This window comes from Myotis myotis, unplaced genomic scaffold, assembly GCF_014108235.1.
Source record: "Myotis myotis isolate mMyoMyo1 unplaced genomic scaffold, mMyoMyo1.p scaffold_m19_p_3, whole genome shotgun sequence".
In the NCBI taxonomy this organism is placed as follows: domain Eukaryota; kingdom Metazoa; phylum Chordata; class Mammalia; order Chiroptera; family Vespertilionidae; genus Myotis; species Myotis myotis.
Window position 1 is genome coordinate 82,301,867 of NW_023416335.1, and position 23,883 is coordinate 82,325,749.

At 44.2% G+C, this 23,883-nt stretch overlaps 1 protein-coding gene across 2 annotated transcripts in view; it reads right to left on the minus strand.

Moving 5' to 3' along the window:
• Positions 1-23,883, minus strand: part of ENOX1 (ecto-NOX disulfide-thiol exchanger 1) — a 626,117-nt gene that overhangs the window by 38,839 nt on the left and 563,395 nt on the right. Inside the window, exons 14-15 of one of the 2 annotated variants that reach the window (XM_036300801.1) lie at positions 22,512-22,619; positions 17,267-17,323 (exon numbers count right to left, since the gene is read on the minus strand). The exons of the other annotated variant lie outside the window; for it this stretch is intronic. Of the exons in view, the coding sequence (XP_036156694.1) occupies positions 17,267-17,323; positions 22,512-22,619 (165 nt within the window). The remainder of the gene's footprint in view (positions 1-17,266; positions 17,324-22,511; positions 22,620-23,883) is intronic. 2 annotated transcript variants of the gene reach the window in all.

Here is a 23,883-nt window from a genome sequence, read left to right on the forward strand (position 1 = left end):
AACTTATGTAGTGCTTACTATGCACAAGTAGCATTAGAAGAACTTTACAAATATGAACTCATTTAATCCTCACTACAGCTCCATGAGGTCATTACTACTGCTTTCCCATTTTACAGATGAGGAAACTGAGACATAGTGATGCTGAAGGCCACAAACTAGGAAGAAGCAGACTCTGGACTTAACCAATGCTTTCTCCTTACAGATTCTTTACTGTGCTCTGTCCCCTCTCTTGACTGCACTCCGGGCACCTATTATCCTTGTCAACTGAAAGTGCTGACTGAGCACTGGGACCAGATCCCCTCCTTCCTGACCATTCAGAAGCCAGCAGGGGTTTCAGGCAGGACCAGTGAGCAGTTTGCACGGTTATGAATGCAAAAGGGAGCAAGGCAGGCAGCCAGGAGGAGCCTGGCTGAGGAGCAGTGTTGATAGGGATGGGTCAGCTCTGTGCTGCTATTAGGTGGTGACAGTCTTCCTTTGTACAAATGTGTCTTGTAATCATGGTCTTTGCAACAGGGAAGGGATTCAAAGGCAGAGTGCCGGGACAATGAAGAAGATGCAGCACACTGCTCTCCTGGTTGGGAAGATGTTGGGGAGGAAAGCCAAGATCAATGCAGCACTCCAGAGACCAAGTGTGGGTCACGTGCAGGACTGACTGAGCAGGTGAAGAGGCTCAGGAAGAGGGCCCATCCTATATAATAAAAGCCTAATATGCTAAGTGTCCAGTCGACCGGTTGGCAGTTCAACCAATCGAAGCATAATATGTTAATGATATGCTAAGACTGCTCAACTATTTGCTATGATATGCACTGACCACCAGGGGGCATACAGTCAACGAGTTACTATGACATGCACTGACCACCAGGGGACAGACCACCAGGGGCAGACACTCTGACCAGTAGGTTAGCTTGCTGCTGGGGTCCAGCTGATCAAAACTGGGTGAGATGGGCTAGACATGCTCTGGAGCCCTCCCATGGCCCCTTCCTGGCTGGCCAACCTCCTGTGTCTCTCCCCAGTCCTGATCATGCACCGGTGGGGTTCCTTGGCCTGGCCTGCACCCTCTTGCAATCCAGGACCCCTCCGGGGATGTTGGAGAGCCAGTTTTGGCCCCATCTCACAGGCCAGGCCAAGGGACCCACTGGTGCATGAATTCGTGCACTGGGCCTCTAGTGTGGTAATAAGGCTGAACCACGGAGGTGAAGGGATAAGCAAGAACAAAGGGATACAGAAGCCATTCTAAAGAAAGAATAGACCAATTCTCTGTGTGTGAAGTAGATGGAAAAAAGGAAAGTGAATTAAAAAAAAATTTTAGAGAAGTCTGGATGACTAGCAGAATAATGATACCAGAATTAAAGATCGTAAAGAATGAGAAGTACTGGCTCCAATATTTCAGAAATATTGGCTGTGAGGCCTTGGAAAGGCAGTGGGAAATACAGGGAAGCGTCAGGACACCTGGGCTGGGAGTCACTTTGTAGCCTGTCTTCTGCCTCTCTCTGTCCTACATGGTCCCAATGCACATCTGTTGTTCCTGTCACGTCCAGGAGTGCCCCTGCCTGGACTGTATGTGATGACTCTGCCTGTAATCATCCCTCTACACAGGAAAAATGTCCCCAGCACCTAGCATACTCTCCTGCACATGCTAAATCTGCAACTGATAGTTTTTGAAAGAACTGTAGACCTTTGAGAATGTTTATTGAATTATATCAAGTGACTCTGTTACTACATAGAGAGGATAAGTTTCATAGGTGAAATAGACTGGCCTTGGAGATTTGGTCAGTATCCTTGGCCTGTAGTGATTTATTAAAAGTTGGTAAGGAATATATACAGTGGCTAGTGAAAAAAACAATACCATCACTATGGGTATTTTACATAATTTTGGTCCCTAAAATGCATTTATGATTGTGTCATATTAAAGTAAAATAATTTCTTTACTATCTTAGATTAAAGAAGGTAAAAAGTTAATTTTCAATTTGTATCTATTATTAATGCTTTCAATATGTCTTTAATTTAATATTAACTTTTTTGGAAACCATAATATAAGCTTATAAACTTTTCCCTTTTCTTTCTTTTCCAAAATTTAAGACAATTCTCTAGTTAACTTTAATTCTTAGTAATAACCTTTCTTGGTTTTCTCATTGTAAATATATATATATATATATTCAATGTGGAAAATTTACAAAATATAAAAAGAAAATAAAAATAACTGAAATTCTACTACCCAGATATAAACACTATTAATATTTAAATATTTACCTTTTATACAGTTTACAGTTGTTTGTATGGAAAGCAATACAATAATCAATAAATAATAATATAAAAATAAACTTTGTTTTGCATACTCACAATTGTAAACTTACTTTTGCCCCACCCTATATTTCATATATAACCCACCACACTTAAACTGTGGTCTCAAGCTGGCAATTAAATGACTTTCTTTTGGCATAGTTCTGTGACAGCTATGTTAAATAAAATCCATCTAAAAATAGAAAAAAAAAGTGTCTTTGTGTCCCAGTAACTCCATTCATGATTTAAAGTGTAGGTTGTAGTATTTTATTTTTAGTTGTATTATATGCCACTGTAGATGTTACTCAATGAAAAAATACACTTGATCTCAAAAACATCTGTGTGTTTCTCACCACTACATAAGTGTCATCCACATTGCCATATCTATGCAAGTCCACTCCGTTCATAGCCTGAAAAAGTGCTGACATGAAAAATCTCCTCTACCAATAAAAATGAAGCAGCAACAGAAGAAAATAAAGTGAAATACTTTTAAATGTATTTATGTGCATCCAGAATTAGTCGGTTTGATTTATCTTATATGATACTGACTCTATTGCTGGTGAAGATTAATTGTATTACGGTGCTCTTGGCATGTTATTTTCCCAGTCCATTTCTCAGTATGATGTTTCTTATTTTTCTCTGCTACACAGCACCCACTATCATAATTTTCAGTTGCAGAGTTTACATTACTAATGGTAATATTAAAATTTAGAGTCTTTTTGACTTTTGTAGTGGTAAACTGGGTCATGAGAATAGATGGGATGCAATCTGATAAATGAGAAAGAGAGACATTTAATTATTATTAAAGTAAAATCAAATTTTACAAAGTTTGTAGGGCATGCTCTGAGATCTCAGTAAATATTAAATATTCTCCCCTTCCCAACAAAAAAAATCCAATTCTCTCTCCTCACTGCCTTCTTGCAGATGCCGTGTGTGATAAATGTTCCAAGAACTGTGTGTTCTGGATTGCCGATGCATGGTGCCTGATGAATGAGGAATTTGAGGTCCCAAGTAGGAAATAGTATGACTAATGACAACGATGGTAATACTAATAGATAGGCTCACTGGGTGTTTGGCAGATACCAGGTTCTGGTACTTGTATCCATATTTTGCAAATGAAAAAGTTGAGGCACAAATAAGCTTCCTAAGCTAACGTACCTAAAATGTGGTGATTCCAAGACTGGGCCCCAGGCGGTCAGACTCTGGAGCTGTTAGTCTTTACTGCGTGTGTCTGAGGGAATCACAGCTTTTTTACTTTGTTCAAGCCCCTGATCCCAACCAAGTCTTCTTCCTTATGGAGAGAACTGAAGCCAATCTTTGTGGAGTTTCCTTTTCAGTATATGCTGTCTCTTCAATGGGCCGTTGCCCCATGAGGATAGTGACTGGGCTGTGATTGGATGTGCTCCCTAAGTCCATGTGGACGTGGATGGACATAGTTAGGAGTGGCTCATGTCAGTCATGCATACTCTCCAAATGAATGTGATTTCTTATGAACCAGAGCTTAAAATTAGTAACTGTATATTTTTCTCGTTGGGTTAAGTAGCAACAAAGTTCAACATTTAGACTGAATAAGGTCTCAGTTTAGTATGATCTGATTAGAATTTCTTCAGCCTCCACCGCTCTTCATTCATTAAATATTTATTGAGCACCTGCTATAGAATAGGCTAGACCCGTGGTCGGCAAACTGCGGCTCGCGAGCCACATGCGGCTCTTTGGCCCCTTGAGTGTGGCTCTTCCTAAGCCTTAGGAGTACCCTAATTAAGTTAATAACAATGTACCTACCTATATAGTGTAAGTTTAAAAAATTTGGCTCTCAAAAGAAATTTCAGTCATTGTACTGTTGATATTTGGCTCTGTTGACTAATGAGTTTGCCGACCACTGGCTAGACAACAAAATTCTAAAGTGATTAATAGTGGTTGCTGCTCTCAAAAAATGTAAAAGTCTAGAGGATGGATAGGATGTAAAAAAATATTAAAATACAGTGAGATAGAAGCTATGACAAGGGTTGGCCTCAGGTGCTACAGAAGCCCAGAGCAGCACCTACCCTGGACTGCGGTGGAGAGTGGGCAGCAGTCACTCCCTGTGTGGTCCCCAGACTGGTAGCATCAGTCTCATCTGGGAGATTAGTAGCCAGACCTTCCCAATCTTAAACTCTAGGGTGGAGCCCAGCAATCTGTGTTTTAAGAAGCTCTCTGATTCTGTTCTTTACTAAAGTTTGTGAAGTATTGTCTTTGAAAATGTAAGACTCACAGGTACATAACAATTAGTCAAGAACACATACATCAAATTAAAATCTGTAAAATAAGAAAGTTGGATGAGGTGACCTCTGTCACCTCTATTCTAACTTTCATAGCATGTAGGATTAATGCACAGCAAAATGAACTGGAATGAAATGTGCTTATCTTCAAGATCCCCTGCAGATCATATACAGAAGGAGTGTTTGCATCACTTACCTAACCAGGCCAAACACACTGGCAGAGCTGTCTGAAGCTGCTAGAAGTTCTATGTCAATTCATCATCAAGCTAATGTATGACAAGCATACCCATCTGCATAGGCTTATCACTGTGTGAGATTCTGTAAGGCACACATACACAACACCTCCCAAGGCACTTAGATCTGAGCTGAAGATAGACCTATCATAACTGGGCTGTTTAGAATGTCTGCAATGATGATAAATACTGTGGGGATATGGAGGAAATGGTAATTGTTTGGGCTGATCTTACTGTAGAATAAGGCCCCAAGAAATAGGAATTGAGCTGGGCTTAAAAACAGGTGGAATTTGCATTGCATGCAAAAAGGATGACATGATAGATGGGAAGTGGAATTATCAATAAAAAAATCTAATTACTTAGAATTTTTAATGAATGGTGCAGTTAGCTGAATTCGACCTGTTGACTAAAGCCATTTATTCAACATAACCAGGCCAACAGTTATTCTGTTCTTACCCGGGGGGACAATTTGAATATTGTTATATAAAATAGCCAAGAACAATATGTAAGCTCCCAGCTGGGAGACGAACTGTGTCCGTGTTCGTGGGCATGTGTGTGTGTGTTAGTGTAGCGAGGGAGTGGGGGTTACACCTACCCAATTCAGGGGCTTCAGCCAGCCTGCACTTGCAGACCTTTCTCATAGTTTTAAGTCATCACTCCCAAAGCTGCCAGGCAAAGAAATTGCCTGTGAAAATTAGATTCTGAAAGTCTCATAAACATAAGTGCTCATCAGCACACACTGAACAGTCTGGAAATTGCCCAAAGAAAGCCACTCTGTAATCTCATGGGGAAGCTCACATAATAAACGCGATAGCGGTGCTGAGCATCACAGCCACAAATCTCCTCCACAAGGCCAATGCCAGGGTCGGGAAGTCTGAGGCATGTGGAATTTTCTTGATAAAAAATAATCAAATGAACAGAAATCTGGAAGTAGCTATTAATGGTTCCGACACTGGTCAGCCTTTTCAGGGGAACCTGCAGCGTTTTCGGAGCAGGACTACCAGAGACCTGGCGAGGGACCGCTTGCTGTCTCCCTGGGACTCTCACATGTCCACACAGCTGCAGCCCAGACAGAAGGCGACTGCCTTGGCTCTGATGCTGGCACTGCTCAGAACTGCAGACCCATTTCTTCAGGAAAACCCTGTCTCTCTAGAACAAGCATGTCAAACTCAAAGGCTAACATGGGCCAAATAAACAAGGTTTAAGCTTATGTGGGCCGCAAAAAACCAAAAGCTTCAATTTTCATAGAAACGTACATTTATTTTGAAAAGTATAGTATGAAAAAAAAGAACAAGAGCAATGATAAAATTAATGTTTTCTTCCTGACACTTGGCATCTCTTCTCTGTTACTATCTTTCCTACTTCGGGAGAAATCTTGTTCACAGTGATAACTTTCAAAACTGACCCAAGGTGAATGTAGAGTAATTCTGGACCTGACAGGAGATTTATTTCCTTTCATAACTGTAAATAACCGCTCACACCGTTATATGAGCTGGGCCGCAAAAATATTTGTTGTGGGCCACATGGGGCCCGTGGGCCGCGAGTTTGACATGTTTGCTCTAGAAAGAACAGAAGACATGCAGGCCTTTTGCTTTTGAGAACAACTTTTCTTCACAGTTTTACTCTCCCTCTGTGTGAATTAGGAACACATAGAGGGGACTTACACCGAGGTGTCGTTTGCTCAAGTTCTGAGGTTTCGTGATGACCTAAATTAGATTTAAGTGTGAGTACAGCAACCTTCTTGGAGGTTTGATTACAAGGTCATTACAGGCGGCCGCAAACAAACATGGTGTCTGGTGCCAGGGTGAGCGGCTGGGCTGGTTTCTGATCTTTAATCCTGGTGTCCCTCTGGGCCCAGTGGGCAGGGAGGTGAAGCTGGCGGACCTACCTGTTAGACCCTGCGGAGGGAGGGGTCATGGAGAGGCAGCCCCAGCAGAGCTGGGAAGACTTTTGAGGCTGAATGATTAGAATACCTTTCACTTTATTGTGGGTGTTTGCATATATTTATTTTGAAGTCTAACCTTTGTAGTTTCCCCCAGGAAGCCTACTAATATTTTATTTGCAGATTAACACCTGAGCTTTTAGCTTCAAATTTGAGAACCTTACTTTTAGCTCAAGTTTGCACTACGTGTTTATACTGGGGCAGGCGATTTCCCTAGGAGAGTGGCCGAGGTGCAGAGACGGTGAAAGCCCTCGCTCCTTGACCTGATAGGGTTGACCTGGAAGTGCTGGCGGGCCCAGCACAGAGAAGCCGGAAAACTCTTCCTGCTGCCGTCTTGCCTGCCCTCGCCCTTTTCTTCTTTCTCACCTTCCCACCTTCTTTCCTGCTTTGTCATCTTCCTACACATTTCCTCAAAGAAATGCCACAGCTCAGTGCGTTATGTGGCAACATGATGGATGAGCTCTGGCGACGAGCAGTGTGCGGAAACTGCCTGCCCTTTGCAGCATTGCCTAGTCTCCCAGGAGAGCCAGGCGCTGAACTGAGCCCCTGAGGAAGGCCAGGGGCACAGCAGGTGAGCGGAGCAAGGCAGGGCCAGCCCTGGCTGCTACATTTCATACCTCTCCCCTCCCGGGCTCCCCTGTGGTCCGCAGAAACCAGGCGTGTGGAAGTCACTGTAGAATGTTTAATATTGTAAACGACGACAACCACCATCCAGAAAGCCCTATGGCTCCTGAGTAAACTTACAGAACTATCAAGAGCAGATTCACCTACTGGTGAGTCTTTGTTCCTTGCTGTTTTCTAATCTTTAATCCTCCTGACGCTCCCTACTGTCTTCCAGGGGCACTAGGAGAAAATTCTGCTTCTGTCCACCTTTTGGGTTCTTGGCTTTTTAAATAAATGCTCCTAAACTTTTTTCCTGTTCACTTTTGCTCAACATACCAGGCAGTGCTAAGCTGTACCTCTTGGGAGGCAGGGATGCTGTGACTGAGACTTCCAGGTTTATTCGACTTTAAAATTATTCCTTGCACTCAAGGCACATCTGTATGTTTATGTATGCCTCTCTTGTTGATGCTTTAGAGCTTGCATGCATTTTCTTGGCCATCTTAGAAATAAAACCTTAATGTTCGTTTGGGGCTAGAACTCGTTTTGTCCTTTTACTTGCTAACTCTTTCATGTATTCTCTTGAGAGGGAAGACAAGCTCCCTTTGGGTCTTGGTGGCCTGGGTCACTGAGCCTTGGTCTGGGACCCCCCAGGGCATAGGCTCCACAATCCCCGGACCAACAAGAAGACTGATCTGCAGTTCCCAGCACAAAATCCTAAAGGGTACATCTCAGCATTGTTCTAAATTATTTACCACGTATATATAATTCGCCTTTTCCTTCAGAATTCAAATATTCTTGGGACTTATTTTCCTGTCCTGTGGAGGAACTCAGAATCCTCTCTATGTAGTACTACCCCAGACATTATTATTGGCTGTTTATTTCATCACTTACCAGGTAGGGGCTGAGCTTGGATCTTTTAAAAGAAGCAGTGGATCTCCCTCTATTTCTAAATCCCAATCCAGTGGAAGGGCTTCTCCATTTAAAAAGTGCTTAAATGCCCGGCCAGTGTGGCTCAGTGGTTGAGTATCGACCTATGAACCGGGGGGTCCCAGTTCGATTCCTGGTCAGGGCATGAGCCCGGGTTGTGGGCTCAAACTCCAGGGTGGGACGTGCAGGAGACAGCTGACCAATGATTCTCTCTCATCATTGATATTTCTCTCTTTCTCACCCTCTCCCTCTCTCTCTCTCTCTAAAATCAATATCCTATATAATAAAACCCTAATATGCAAATTGACCAAACGGCAGAATGACTGGTTGCTATGACGCACTCTGACCACCAGTGGGCAGACGCTCAACACAGGAGCTGCCCCCTAGTGGTCAGTGCACTCCCACAGGGGGAGCACTGCTCAGCCAGAAGCCGGGCTCACTGCTGGCGAGCACAGTGGCAGAGGCGGAGAGTGAGCCTAGACCAGCAGGCAGACATTCCCCAAGGGGTCCTGGACTGCAAGAGGGTGTAGGCCAGGCTGAGGAACCCTCCTTCCCCCCAGTGCACATGCACCAGGCCTCTAGTATATGTATAAAGTGCTTAAATGGTGTATGAATTAGCTAATGCATTGTTAAAGAATATTCATTGCATACTATCTGTGACAGCAAAAACAAATAATATTTTAAAGTCCCATGGAAGGGACTGATTAAATAAACTGCAAACTGCAGCACATCTGTGGCATGAAGTATTAGGCACTCATTAAAAAATCATATTAAGAAAACATTTAATAACATGAGAAAATGCTCATGATTTATTAGGGAAAAAGTCTAGGCTATAAAACTTCCCATATGATATGCTGTAAATTTGGTAAAAATATATATATATTTGCACAAAGACAAAGATGAAGGAAATACAAAGAAATGGAAGCACTGCTTTTTAAGAGGTGAGACTGCAGATGTTTATTTTTCTTTATATTTTTCTGCACTTTCCAAATTTTTCACCCCCAAACATGGTACTGTTAGGATAAGAGCATTTATTCGTATGTATATTGGATCCATAAAAATTACAATCATCCGTTCTAATTGATTGCTTTTGCTTCTGCATCAGGTAGGATTATCATGAACCATTTGGGGGAAATACAGTCTGCAAAATGGAACACGCTCGTCTCAATCTTAGCTTTAGCCCTATAGGTACCAGGTTCATGCAGACCATCTCCCAGGGAGCTGGCATTCGTGTCTCCTCCTGCTTTTCTTAAACCTGGCCTAGGGGAAAAAGGTATTTTCACTTCTCTAAACCCAACCAGTCAGCTTTATTAAACATGCGCTCATCCTGTTACATGCTCCAAATTCACTAATGGCAAGCAGGCCTTACCAACTCCTGTGCTGACACTAAGGGCAGACTGTAGCCCCAGGTTCCAGCTGTGGAAACACATTGTCAGCAGGCAGGGAGGCTCCTGGTGAGGAAACTTGTCCTGAGTGTTTACTGGAAACCAGAGCACTAACCACGAAGCCAGCCCCTGCCCCTGCTTCACGCAGCTCCCTCGCTTCCTGCGGGAAAGTGGGGGCACTAGAAGGGTCTCCCCTAGTCATCAACCTTTTCAAGGTGCTGGGCTGGGGTGTGAGTGGGTTTTTCAGGTGGGATTTTGGGTCTCACAGCAGTAAACATGGTTAACCAGCTGGAAAAGCCCAGATGGTGGGGGCAGATTTAGAGAGTGGAGGTGGGGAAGGAAGCATCAGTGGCAAAAAGCAATAATTTACAGGAGCTGCAACTTGAGAAAAGGCCAACTTCGAGGTATGAGCACTTAATATGGTAACAGGGTCGTATATTACAGGGTAAAGGAAATATTAGTCCATGAAACGTCTACCCTATTGACTTCAGACATGTACAAAGCAAGGGTAACCTCAGGCATTGACAGACACGAATCCGTCCTCCCCTGAAGGAAGACACAGTGGCTTTTCAGAGGGCCTTATACCCTACACACCCGCACATTGCACCCAACTCCCATCAGACTCTCCTCTCTACAGAGCCAGTCCTTCCAATAAAGGTCTTGTCTGCAGAGAGTTTTTGGAAACATGCAAACAAGCCCATTATTCCCACTGTATAACCGACAGGGACAGTGAGTCCTGATGGAACGAAACAGTGGACAAGTTTTGGCTAGGACAGAGAGGCAGCCTCACCTGGGGCAGGAACCCCAAATCTCTAGAGCCCCGCACAGCACCTGGCATGCGGAAGACTGGAGCGATAGCAATACCTAGCATGCACCGCTCACATTGCCCTGTACGCACCACTCACATCGGCCCTATGAGGCAGGTGTGAGTATTACTTCATTTTAGACATGACAAAACGGTGGATCAGTGGATCGCTCAGGGTCACCCAGACAGTAACCGGCAGAGCCAGGACTGAAACCAGGCCACTTGGCTCTCAGATCTGTTCTGAAGCTTACACTCTGTCCTCTCCTTCAGTGGATACTTGTTGATTTACTGAGCACAGTTGTATGGCAGGCTGGGGGGGAACACAAGCTGAGGGACTCGGTAGAGGCCGGGGACAGAAGGAGATGGTGAGAAGAGAGACAGGCAGGGGCTGGAAGCACTGTGACATTGCAGCCTCGCACCACAGTGTCTGCCGGCTCATCCTCCGCCCTCTCTCCAGCTCCCTCCTGCTCCCTCTGATAGAGCCTGTGGGATCGGGAGCAGCAGGTGCGAATCCTGACAGGAGGTGTTCCTTACTGTCTCCTCTACTCCTCTTACAGTTCAAGGTCGGGTCTCCCAAGAGCAGGGGGCAGGTGGTCACGGGAGGAAAGGATAGAGCCTGAGTGGTGTTTGCCCTTTAAGGATGTGGTCCTATTTCCTGGTAGGGATTTTTCTTTTTCTTCCTCACCTTGTTTAATACATTCGTATGTATTCTTAACTCACGTGCTTACCTGTCTAAAACAGTGATTTTTCAACCTTTTTCATCTCATGGTATATGTAAACTAATTACTAAAATTCTGCAGCACACTAAAAAATACATGTTTTGCAGATCTGACAAAAATAGGTATAACCTTGATTCATTCATGTTGTGTTGGCTGTTGTCTTTTCTTTCTCCCTTTCCTTTCCTTTCCTTTCCTTTCCTTTCCTTTCCTTTCCTTTCCTTTCCTTTCCTTTCCTTTCCTTTCCTTTCCTTTCCTTTCCTTTCCTTTCCTTTCTTTCCTTTTTTTTTGGACAATCTAAGGGAAAAGAGGTCAGTGTCCCTGACTGAAAAGCCAGGTATTGAATATTTTAAAAATCCTCACACACACTGGTTGTAAATCACTGGACTACAGGATGAAAGCCACATTTGAAACTGGGCAAAACACTGCACTTGCGGGTTCTGCCACACACACCATTAAACTGCGTGGCTGACAGGAGCATGCTGCTGCTGCGTGCTAAAGCTGCGGAATGCTCCTCACACAGCATTTCTCCCGCGCACGCCTCACATCTTTACTCCTCCAGGTTTAAAGACATCTCTCATGGAGGCAAAGTGAAAAACTGAAATCTTTTCTCTTTTGTGTGCTTATTGTGGGGCGGAAAGGGTTTTTAATTGACAGTGGTAACCTTCCTCATCACAGATTAACCCTCTTTACAGACTGCAAGTGATTTCTCTGACCACAGTGTGTGGCCTGAATTGTGCAAGTAGCAAGTATGGCAGTGATGGCCAACCTTTTGAGCTCGGTGTGTCAGCATTTTGAAAAACCCTAACTTAACTCTGGTGCCATGTCACATATAGAAATTTTTTGATATCTGCAACCATAGTAAAACAAAGACTTATATTTTTGATATTTATTTTATATATTTAAATGGATTTAACAAAGAAAAATCAACCAAAAAAATGAGTTCGCGTGTCACCTCTGACATGCATGTCATACATTTGCCATCACTGGAGTATGGGGTGGCAGCTCTCCTGCAGCAGAAGCAGGGTGGAAGGAGAGAGAATTCACGGGAATCTCTTAGACCAGACTGGCCTGTACATTGAAGGCTGAGGCTGCCACTTCACCTGATTCCTCCCACTTGTTCCTACATTCCTTGTGTCCTCTCCCTTCCCCTCCACTTTTGCACCAAACATACACATGTTAGGATCACAGATGGAGGTGCCTCTGGGAGGAAGGTCACCAAAAATGATCCCAGAAAAGATAATGGGGACTTTATCTTTTCTTCATTTAAGATTTTGATATCCATTATGCATAATTGCCAGGGACCAGGCTACGTATTCAGCACTTCTGGGGATTGGAAGACTGCTCAGTGATGGAGATGAAACAACAACACATAGCTTTGCTTTTAAGGAAAAAAAATTGGATCTGGAATAACGGAACTCAGGAACTGTGGTAAAGGCTAGTTTTAAACTTCGGTCCACTTCAAAGGTTGAACCGCCCACTGTCATAATATGTCCAGTTCCACACACAAAGAAGACCCTGTGTAAAATCAGAGAGTGCAGTCCTCTTGCAAGCAAGGCCTCTGCGGCTGATCTCAGTGCCTGGCTCTCACGGTTTGGAGTAGTCTTCCCCTTTTCTTATGGGCACGGGCTTCCAAAAGATCTGTCATGTGGGGACAAAGGTGGGCCTCCTGAGGGTGCCTCTGTGTGGGGACCTCAAAAACACCAAACAAGGTGGTCAGATACTGTGGGTGCTCAATAAAATGTAAAAAAAAAATAGAAGAGCAATAGTAACCGACCAAATCTAGATTAGCTGGCATCCTGTAAGCTTCCCAATTCTCTAGCCAGCGGTTCTCAACCTGTGGGTCGCGACCCCTTTGGCGGTTGAACGACCCTTTCACAGGGGTCGCTTAAGACCATCCTGCATATCAGATATTTACATTACGATTCATCACAGTAGCAACATTACAGTTATGAAGTAGCAACGGAAATAATTTTATGGTTGGGTCACAACATGAGGAGCTGTATTTAAAGGGCCAGAAGGTTGAGAACCACTGCTCTAGACTAAGGCAAAGGTTGTTTGTAAATTGCAGGACTCAACATGTCATGTAGAGGCTCCCTCCAGGACAACTAATGGATTCCACAAGTGAGCATCTGCCACGCTGATGTTCTGAATGCTAACGACTCTGTGAGTCTGAAGCTGCCTGCCAGACTTCATGGCACAGCGATTGACACACAGAATGCCCCGGAAACAAATGTGAGAGATGCAGACTGAGATTAATGGGCATGTTAATTACAGCATTGTTTATAATAGTTAAAAAATGGGAAGTTAAATTCCTAACACATAGGTGAGTAGTTCTATTATTTCATATCTACGTTATTCAGCTATTAAGAATCATGTCTTCGAGGAACATTTGGTGACAAGGAAAAAAACTTATGATATAATGAGAAATCAAAAAGGTACAAACTTGAAGACAATGGTAATATTTATTTATTCATTTATTTATGGCTTTTCCCTCTGGTCATATACATGCACATGGCAGAAACGAACTAAAATAAAATATTCATAGTGGTTATCTTTGAGTAATGAGAAACTAAATTACTTCTCTTTATCTCTGTATTCTTTTCTGTAATTTTTTAAGTTTCATACAAAGTTTTCCTTTCTACTTGTACAATAGTATAGTTTTTAAAAACCAATTGTCAACTCTCACAAGAATACCCAGCTATACTGGCACCAATCTACTGTGTAATTATTATTAATAAATGATAATATAGTGAATCCCTACCCTCATATGTGAATAATTATGCACACAAAAAAACATCTATTTGTCTCAGTCATAACCTCTGGGCCAGAGGCTTTAAGCCTTAAGATCTGCATTAAAATGTATCTTGTCAAAGTACTGCCTACTACTAGTATATTAAATTCCGCTGAGTACATACCCCGGGCCAGGTGTTTATCTATGTGCATTCATTTAACACACTTAAGGATGAGGAAGGTGAAGTTCAAAAAAGATCATATAACTTGCCATGGTCATAAGGCTGTTTCGTGATCAAAACAGATTCAAACCCTCTCCTCTCTGTCTGGTTTGAAAGCCTTGGCTCATTCGACCACCACAGGGCTGGTGGAAACTTCAGATGGCACCGAGACTTCATTTCAGACATTTAAAAATATCCTCACACAATATTTTGCTAGCATCCCCAATGTGTGGCCCAAATAAGTGATTTTTGTTTCTTTTCTTTCACATAACCCTAGAGGAGGTGCTAGGGAAACTGTGCAAAGGAGACAACATTACAGACAAGAAAGAGGACACATGAACAATTCACCTACTGGGAACCCCTGAGTAAACAGGTTGTAGATGTAGCCTGGGCCTCTGCAGTGGAGACTGGCAGGTGCTGCTGGTTCTGAGGCTCCACAAGTATCTCACCTGCCGTTGGTCAAGGTGCTGCCCCTCTCCTACCAGACCTGAACCCCATCTCTCAGCAGTCAGGTCTTTGGGTTGGTTACAAAGCCCACATCATGGACCCAAAAGAGCTATTTTTAAAATCTAAAAATGTTCCTTCAAAAAGGCCAAAGCCCTCAAAGAGGATCTCCTTTAACTTTTCCCATCTATGTATATAAAAGCCTAAGTGACCGTCCGACTGGTAGCTATAATGCACAATGACCACCAGAGGGCAGATGCTCCAACCGATAGCTATGATGTGCACTGACCACCAGGGGGCAGATGCTCAACGCAGCAGCTGCCAAGCTACAGTGACTTGGCAGCTGTGGTTCTTGGGTGACACACCTGGAACCAGAGAGGAGGGAGCCCGATTTGCCGGTGGGTCACCCAAGAGCCGCCCTCTCGCAATCCAGGACCCCTTGGGGGATATCGGAAAGCCAGTTTTTGGCCAGATCCCCACAGGCCAGGCCAAGGGATTCGTGCACCAGGCCTCATAATAAATGCCTTTCAACATTCCTCAAAACAGAGCCTCAGGGCTAGATATGTGTCATCTAATTTAATTCAATCAGCAGACAAGATTATAGTGGTAACAACATCCTACTCAGGTAGAACCTCACAATGACCAGGTGCTTCCACATCCGTTAGCTCCTTTGCTTCTCACACTAAGCCTCAAGGAAGGAAAGACAGGCAATATTACCTACAATTTACAGACCGAGGAGTTAAGACAGACTGCCACTTTCTCTGGCCCATTGGATTACCCAGCAGCTTCCTTGGAAGGCACAGAGAGCCTGGCTCGGGGGAGTGCATACCAAGCTGGGGTTGAGAATATGGCAGCAGTGTGTCCCTGAAGCCAGGATCCTGAAGAAGATTTTTAGGGTAAGAATGGGGGTAATGAAACACTGAGGTGGGAAGACATCTCTACTTAGGGCACAGTGTCTCCTATGGGGATCTCCAAATGAATGGCTTCCTCCTCAAGCTTCCTATTTTCTCAGTTCTATCCATTCGTCAAAGTCAAACACAAATGCCACAGACCCACGAAGCATTCTTCATTATCCAGCACAAAGAAACCTCAGTACTAACACCTTAAGGTTTTCATGTTCTTCAGCTCATTACATCATGATACGTTTTTGAGGTTTTGTCATTCATTTTACAAATGTGGAAAAGGAAGCTCAGAGATTTAAGTAACTTGTCAAATTGACACAGGTAACAAGCAGCAAAGTCCGAATTTCAAACTACATCATGTCATAGTGGCCTCACCTTTCTGTACACTTACCCCATCTTATATATTGCCCATGTGTTCCTTAACTCCTCAACTGCTTCACAAGTTCTTTGAGGGCAGACAGCAAGCCTTACGATTCTTTTTGTTTAAAAAAATGTGTAATCCTCACCCGAGTGTGTGTGTGTGAATATATATATATAGAGAGAGAGTGGAAGGGAGGGAGGGAAGGAGGGGGAGAAAGATAGAGATAGATAGAGATAGAAATAGAGATAGAGATAGATAGATTTTGATGTGAGAGAGACATATAGATTGGTTGCCTCTTCCACGTGCCCTGACTGGGGCCGGGGATCTAACCTGCAACCCAGGTATATGCCCTTGACTGGGAATTGAACCCAAAGACCTTTGATGTGCAAGGCAACTCTCTAACCACTGAGCACACCAGCCAGGGACTAATAATTCTTTGTAAACTACTCCCTCCATGGTACCTAGCAGAGCTCCATGTACACAGTAAGGTCTCAATAAGCATCACATGTTAACTATCTGTTTGGTGGGAACAGTAATTAATAAGAGGGGATTTCTGGTACTCTGAATGTCAGGCTCTCTGCTGTATAAAATTAAAACAAGCGAAAACATGAAATGAATCATTTCTCCCAGCTCTAGTTAATCAGCATTGATTACCATGTCTGATTCTGTGGTATGTGAAAATAACTGCTTAGTAAGCATTTCTGTGATGAGGGTAATCAGATACATACAGATATCAGAGATATTTTAAAAAAGACAAAAAAGAAAAAAACCAACACAAGACCATCAAACATATGGAGAGACAATGACCTACATGGTATAATATTGCACCTGAAACTGAAGAACTTCCAAGGCAAAGAGAGCACTTGATAATTTGGGGCAATTTAAGGAACACTAAGAGAGGCAGTCAGGCTGCTAACTGGGGCCTTGTACCATGATGCCTATATCAAGAAGACAGATGCATCGTGCTACTGTTGTGGGTCTGACACAGAAGAGGGGTACACTTTTCCGGGCTTTTATGGGAGAAACGGTTTGCCCTGATACCTCCTCAACATAGCGATCATTTCATTACCATCTGCATTGACAGGCAAATTGAATAAATATACATGCAATGTCTTACTTATTAACCTGTTGGGTCTCATTCTATCTGGCCTCCCAACACATCATTAATTTATAGCTTTGGAAATATAAAGGGCTCAAACAAATTCATTGAGATTAGAATTTTTATGGTAGAGATTAGGTCAGGTACTTCTACGTTGGCATCCTGTAACCTGAGCTACCAATAGCAGTGCCTATCTACTATATTTGATTGTCAAAGCAAGGACAGTGATCTTAATAAGCCACGGAGAGGCAGGAGTTCTGATTTCCTTTGTGTTATAAATACAATGCCACATTCCCATGAGCATTCAACCAACATCAATTAAAAAAGAAGAACAAATACCAGGTTTAGGGTACCTACATTTGTATCCTCATGGCTGTGGCCATTGGTCTCCACCAATTCCTTGGTACCTTTTAACTGCAAATTAAAAAAAAACAAAACAAAAACACAACACACCAAGTGAATAAGCAAGCATATCTATTAAGTGTATATCATCTTATTAACTCTGGTTCGTCTGAGGTTGCACTTTATAAAACTTCCAAGGAGGAAAAACACAGACGGGCCCATAATTCTAATGAGTCTTCCTTGGGTCAGTTTGAGACCAATATTTTTATGAAACTTGATGGCTGGCAAAAATAAATGGATCTTGTTCATTATTTTTTAAATAACAAGATTTGAAAGCAATTCCATAGGCATAAAATGTACAAAAATTGGTTCTTAAGAATAAAAAATGATTTCATTTTCCAGTTGCATTGCTATTAATTTAAGCCCTGCAGTGCTTGCAAGCTGCCACCAGCAAAATGATGTGATAGTAACGGTGACTGGTGAAGGGTGGTTGGTTGAATAGGCCACGGAGCTACTGTCATGTCCTCTGTGAACATGTTTCAATGGCTGACATGGTGTCTGGAGGCCTAAAAGAAGATGGTTTGCTTCTTTTCGTAAAGGAAGAACTGGGAAGACAGCTCCTTGGTCACTGAGGCATTAGCAGAAAAGCTATTTCGGACAGTGAACATTTGAAAACACTACTCCCTAGACTCTCTCTCTCAGAGGATTATGAGAAATCAGCTGTTACCAGAGTTCTGGAACCTTTAATTGGCATTTTATCCTAGCCTGACTCAAAGCAGACATATGGAGGCAGAGAGCAAGGGCAAAGGGTGAACAGGCCTTGCAGCTGTTGCCAGTATTTCTTCCTGGCTTATTATGCTTCAAAGCAGCACCTTTTGTGCCATTTTTAATGCCTGAAATGAAGAATTCATGGTGAGAAATAAATGCTTAAAGTTTGAAAGAAAATAAATGCATATATACCATCTCTGTGCTTGATTCGAACACTGGTTTTCATGGCTACTTGTATACATTAAAATGAAAGCTTCATTATATTTTTAAAGCAATCTCAGACTCTAAGCAAGAAAGACATATGTTCTTTGTGCCAAGAGAGGGGCTTTGCCAAAGCAATGGCGACTGGAAGACAGTGAGTGTGGGGCAGCTGGTTATGGCTCATGCCCACATCTCTCCCATTTACAAGAAAAACTGCCCACGATGCTTCGGGGCCACATCTTTGATGTCTGTACATATAACAAGTATAAGGGAGCATGGGCAAAGGGTGACATATATGAAAAGAAAAGGGCGCGCAGTGATAAAGTGCCATCTATTGTCAGTGGGCACAAAAGGACTTTAAAAACCCCTCTACATTTTCCTATCTTAAGTTTTCTTATTGTAGGTGTTCCTCACCTTCCTCCTCTTTGTCAACTCTCTTTGCTCATCCCACCTTAGGGCTGTAACTTGTGACACTGTTAGAGTGGCGTTAGCTCAGAGTGTTTTGTTATTTTCAGCCGAAGTACAGGACTGTGCTGTTAAAGTGCTTCACCTTTGCAAGCTTAATGCCATAAATGTGCCCTTCTCCCCTTTAAGTCAATTCCATCTTCCTCCTTCGTGTTCTCATTATCTCTGCCCTAGCTTCGTCCACTACGCATTTGCTCTCATCTCTCCCTGTTCACCAGCATTGCCGCTTCCCTACTCTCCTCTGCCAGGACTGATGACCACAGGTCATGCCTCCCTCCTGCAGGTTCCCCTCTCCCGACAGCTGAAGCCCTTGCTGGCCTGCTCCTTGGTGTATGAGTCTTGCTAACAAGACTCCCTGTTCTCCTCGCTGCTCCCTCCTCCAGATGGAGGGATCCAATATCGTGTCTCATGGGACTTGGGTCTTTTGAACAAGCTCCAGGTATCAAGCCAGTGGGGCCTGGAGGGACCTGGAGATGCTGCATCTTAGCAAACAGAGAACTCAAAGAATGAGCCTACCTTCCCTGGAGGGGTGGGGCCGCTGATGGTAAGGTGCCCTCACAACCTAGTCTTTCTTTTCAGGGTTCCCAACAAGTGGCAGTCACTTTGAATAGCAAAATTCCAAGTCTTCTGGGAAGGGTCCATCTCTCTCTCTCTCTCTCTCTCTCTCTCTCTCTCTCTCTCTCTTTCTCTGTGTGTGTGTGTGCAAAAGCAAGACTCCAGACCCAAACAATCAAAAGCTCTAGCAGTGAGACCATTTATCTAGGCCTTATCTATGCAGGCACTGAAAAGGTGTTCATAGTTACCCTACACAAGTCCAAAGAAAGTCTTGGAAGACAATACTCATGGAGGTACACGTGCATTTTAAGTGTATGTCTCTGGGAGGGGTGGGTGGCTGTAAGATGAAAGGAACATGCCCACTGCATGCCACCATTAGCAGGGGTGACAGGAGCACCAGGAGAGGGGCTGTCAAGAAAACAGCTGGTGGTAGGGGTAGCACCCAATGCATTTGGCTGCTGTGGGCCTGCTTAGATTTAAATATTCTCAGTGCCTTTGCTTAAAAAGAGCCACCCCATTTAAATAGTACAGCAGATTTTAAAAAAGCATTCTTTCCAGTAGTATTTCATAGGTTTCTAATGATGTTAGTGGCTCTGAAAATGCGTTCTTTCCAGTAGTATTTCATAGGTTTCTAATGATGTTAGTGGCTCTGAATCTTCTCCACATTCCCATCTATTTCTTAAGAACTGGAGAGTGAAGTGTGATGCCTCACCAGTGACTGTGTCTGATGCAAACCCTACAAGAATATAGCAATACTCTGAAAAACCGGGGTTCAGACTTCAAATCACATAAAGGATTTGAGTCACTCAGGGAGGGACTGCACATGTGCAAGCACAGGAGTATAAACCACAAAGGTGAGAGCTGTCTGTCTGATCGGGAGCAAGTTTGAACCAAATCAGCTCCACTTGGCTGGGAGTCTCAAGACCACAAAGGCAGAAAGGTCCATGACTGCAGGTCTCCGAGACAGTTGGCCATGTGAATTTAGTAAACAGTATTTTTCAGCTCCATCTAACTTATCCAAAATTGTACAAACTTAGCCTCAGTCTAAGTTACTTAATCTATACCAATAATAAAAGAGTATGCAAATTGTCTGGGATGCCGTCACAGTAACAGTAATGACCGAACAGCAGGCTGCGTGGGGTGACAAGGCCAGCAGGGGGGTTAGTGAGGGATGATCAAACGACTGAACAGCAGGCTGCATGGGACGACCAGGCTGGCAGGGGGGACAGTTGGGGGTGACCAGGCCAGCAGGGGATGGCTGTTGGTGAGGACCAGGCTGGCAGGGCGTGCAGTAAGGGGAGATCAGGCTGGCAGGGGGGGCAGTTGGGGGTGACCAGGCCAGCAGGGGGGGTTGGGGCAACCAGGCTGGCAGGGGGTCAGTAAGGGGCAACCAGGCTGGCAGGGGGGTGGTCAGTTAGGGGTGACCAGGCCTGCATAGGGGGGCAGTTGGGGCGATCAGGTCGGCAGAGGGAGGTGGTTAGGGGTGATCAGGCTGGCAGGGGTGGCAGTTAGGGGTGATCCGGCAGGCAGGTGAGCAGTTAGGAGCCAGCGATCCCAGATTGTGAGAGAGATGTCTGACTGCCAGTTTAGGCCTGATCCCAGGGATCAGCAGTTGGACACCCCCCGAGGGGTCCCAGATTGGAGAGGATGCAGGCTGGGCTGAGGGAAACCGCCGCCCCCCATGCACAAATTTGTGCACCAGGCCTCTAGTATATCTATAATAATCTATAATAATAAAAACATACTATGCTAATTAGACTGGACATCCTTCCGTCCTTCTGGACGAAGCTGCAGTAGTGGGGGCTGAGGCAGAGGTGGCCGCCGAGGCGGCGGGGGCTGAGCCCCTTGCACAAATTTCGTGTATCTGGCCTCTAGTCTACACTAATAAAAGAGAAACATGCAAATTGGTGTCACTTTGCTATGCCCACCAGCCAATCAGATGAGTATGCAAATTAACCCAACAAAGATGGCGGGTTAATTTGCATACGCAGGCGTGGAGTGAAGACTGAAGACTAAAGAGGCTTGGAGCAGCGCAGAAGCCAAGCCTTGTTGTGGCCAGAGGGGGAGAAGCCTAGCCTCAAGGCTTGGCTTCTCTGCTGTGGCCAGACCAAAGGCCTGGGTCCCAGGTCCGGAAAACCAGTGCCAGCAGCCAGGGGAAGGAAGGTCTATTGCACGAATCTTCGTGCAACGGGCTTCTAGTATTAATTATAAAAGAGAATGATTTGTGTTACAAAGCATTTTCCTCCAAAGCTATAGAAGCTTATAAAGTGTCCAACACCTTCACTTTTCCCTCACAAATCACTTATACTTTTAGAGGAAAGTAACTAAAAATATATTTTCTTGACCTCAAACCAGTAAAAATAAACATTTGTAAAGTGACTGAGTCATGGCTGAGTAGGGTCACACTCTCCCAACTTCATATTTAAAAAATGTCACTTTTGCAGTTACTTATATTATACAAATAATGTTTTCATAGATCACTGTAAGTTAAAAATTTAAAACGACTGAAATTTGGTTAGGGTTGGAGTTACTCTGTGTGAGCTCCCCTCCCAGTTACATGCATTACGTCGCAGGCAGCAAGTGCAGGCCCGGATTAGGGAAGCATTCCAACAGCTCCTCCCCCACTCCCACCCCCATCCCCACTCTTCCCGTGTGGATGCTGGGCTGGACTCACTCTGTGCCGAGCCATCCATCTTACCCGCTGTAAGACTGCACTTTCAAATCCACTTATCATTGTCAGGCCACACTTTGCTATCACAGGAAGCCAGGATGAAACGATCAGATTTACAAACTTCATATAAAAGGTTTGCTGCTCACCGTGGTGAGATCGGTGGCCTGGTGCACAGGGAAGGTATTTCTTTAATGTTGCCATGAATCAGTCCTTCTTATGCACACGTCTGCAGGCGTGCCAGGGGTATGCTAAACTCATTTTCCTCACTATTAGACTTAAGAGGAAACTAGCTGCTTGCTAGGAAATACATCTGCACTGCCAATATTTTTAAAACTTTACCAAAATTCATTTATCTTCTGGAAGAAACTCTCCCACATCGCTGGTGGGCTACAATAATCTAAATAGGAACCTACGAGTGACAACAGAGGTGCTGGGAATGAGATTATAAATTCCACAGAGCAAAGCCCGGGGAGGCTGGCTGGGCAGGGGCAGGCTAATTGCACCACAGGTTCACTTCCGTCACGCTTGCACGCCCAGCGCCCAGGGGACGCATGTCCATGCCCGAACCCGTCCCCAGGCAGAGCTGCTGCGGCCACTTACTTGCTCCTGGAGGACTTTGAGTAACGCCTGTGTGTGCGACTGCTCTTCCTTTGCTTGTTCCAGTTCTGACTTTTTGTTGTTTAACTCTTCCTGGATGGTCAGCAATTGCTGTGAGATGGAAGGATATGTAGGGTGAGTAGGACTGAAGGCCAGTGACTGTAAGACATTCAGAATATCCACTGCAGACCATGAGGAGATTTGTACAAGTCTCAGAGCTTAGTCCATACTTCAGTTAACTTCTGTGTGTGTTCCTCTCCCCGCAACTGAGTGCAGCAAGTCTTGTAGTTTAGGGACACACAAGGCTGTTTGTGACATTGCTGCACAATGAAGCAAGTTTGTTGTAGTATTTGTAAGGCACCATTATATTCCTTTTAACAAATGCATATTTGTGAAAACATGTAGAATAGTGTTAATAAACAACATATTGAAGAAGATATATATATATATATATATATATAATCGGTCATCTTGTCCAAGATGACTTCATTTTACTTATGACAGTAAAGCTACTTCACCAGGTGACCAGGTGGCTGGGGCCACGAAGGATCCTTTTACTTCCTCTGTTATGACAGTGATGTTTTATTAGGTCAGCAGGACTGAAGTCCAAACTGCAATCAATATATCAGCCGAGAAAACTGCTGATATAAGCTGTCAAAACACTAAGCTATGGCCTATGCTGCTATTTTTAAGCCGGGCCACTGACGGGGATTTTGGTAAACCTTTTCTTGCCCTCTCAACTGTAACTGGTGGAGGCTTGCCTGTCTGCCAAGCACAGCGCTGCCCAGCACTAATTCTTTGGAACGGGTTGTATATTAATACACACACGGGCTGGGGCACATTCAAGAGCTTCAGAACAGGCTCTGGAAACAGCTAGGTCTGTTCAAAGCCTCCTGACAACAGAGGGCTAGTTTAAAGAGACAGAAGCGCATTTCTTCTGCTCCTGTCCATAGTAGACGCTGCCCTAATGCTGTGAACATACTCGTGTTTCCCTGCCTCTTTGGGCCCCTGACAAACTGGCTGAAGGGCTTCCCAGCCAGCTCTTCACGGAAAGGCCTGGATAAACACTGGCACGGGGCTTCTGATGGGTAAACCCACCAACTGGAAGGATTAAAGGATTTCCTTCAAAACCACTCCTTTTGGGGCATGTTGGGGGAGTAAGTACTCAGAAAAACACACTGCGTTCCCTTGGGCTGGCTTGCTCTGTTCCTACTCTGGCACCGATGCAAGCTGAAGAGCCTACCTTGGTCCTCAAGCATAAACAGTGATTCCCTGGCAATTTTCTCATATCTCAGTGCCTCCTATTTCACCAGCTGCTCGAAGGTGAGGTAAAACACACATCCCACACTGACTCCCTGAACACTCCATGCGATTT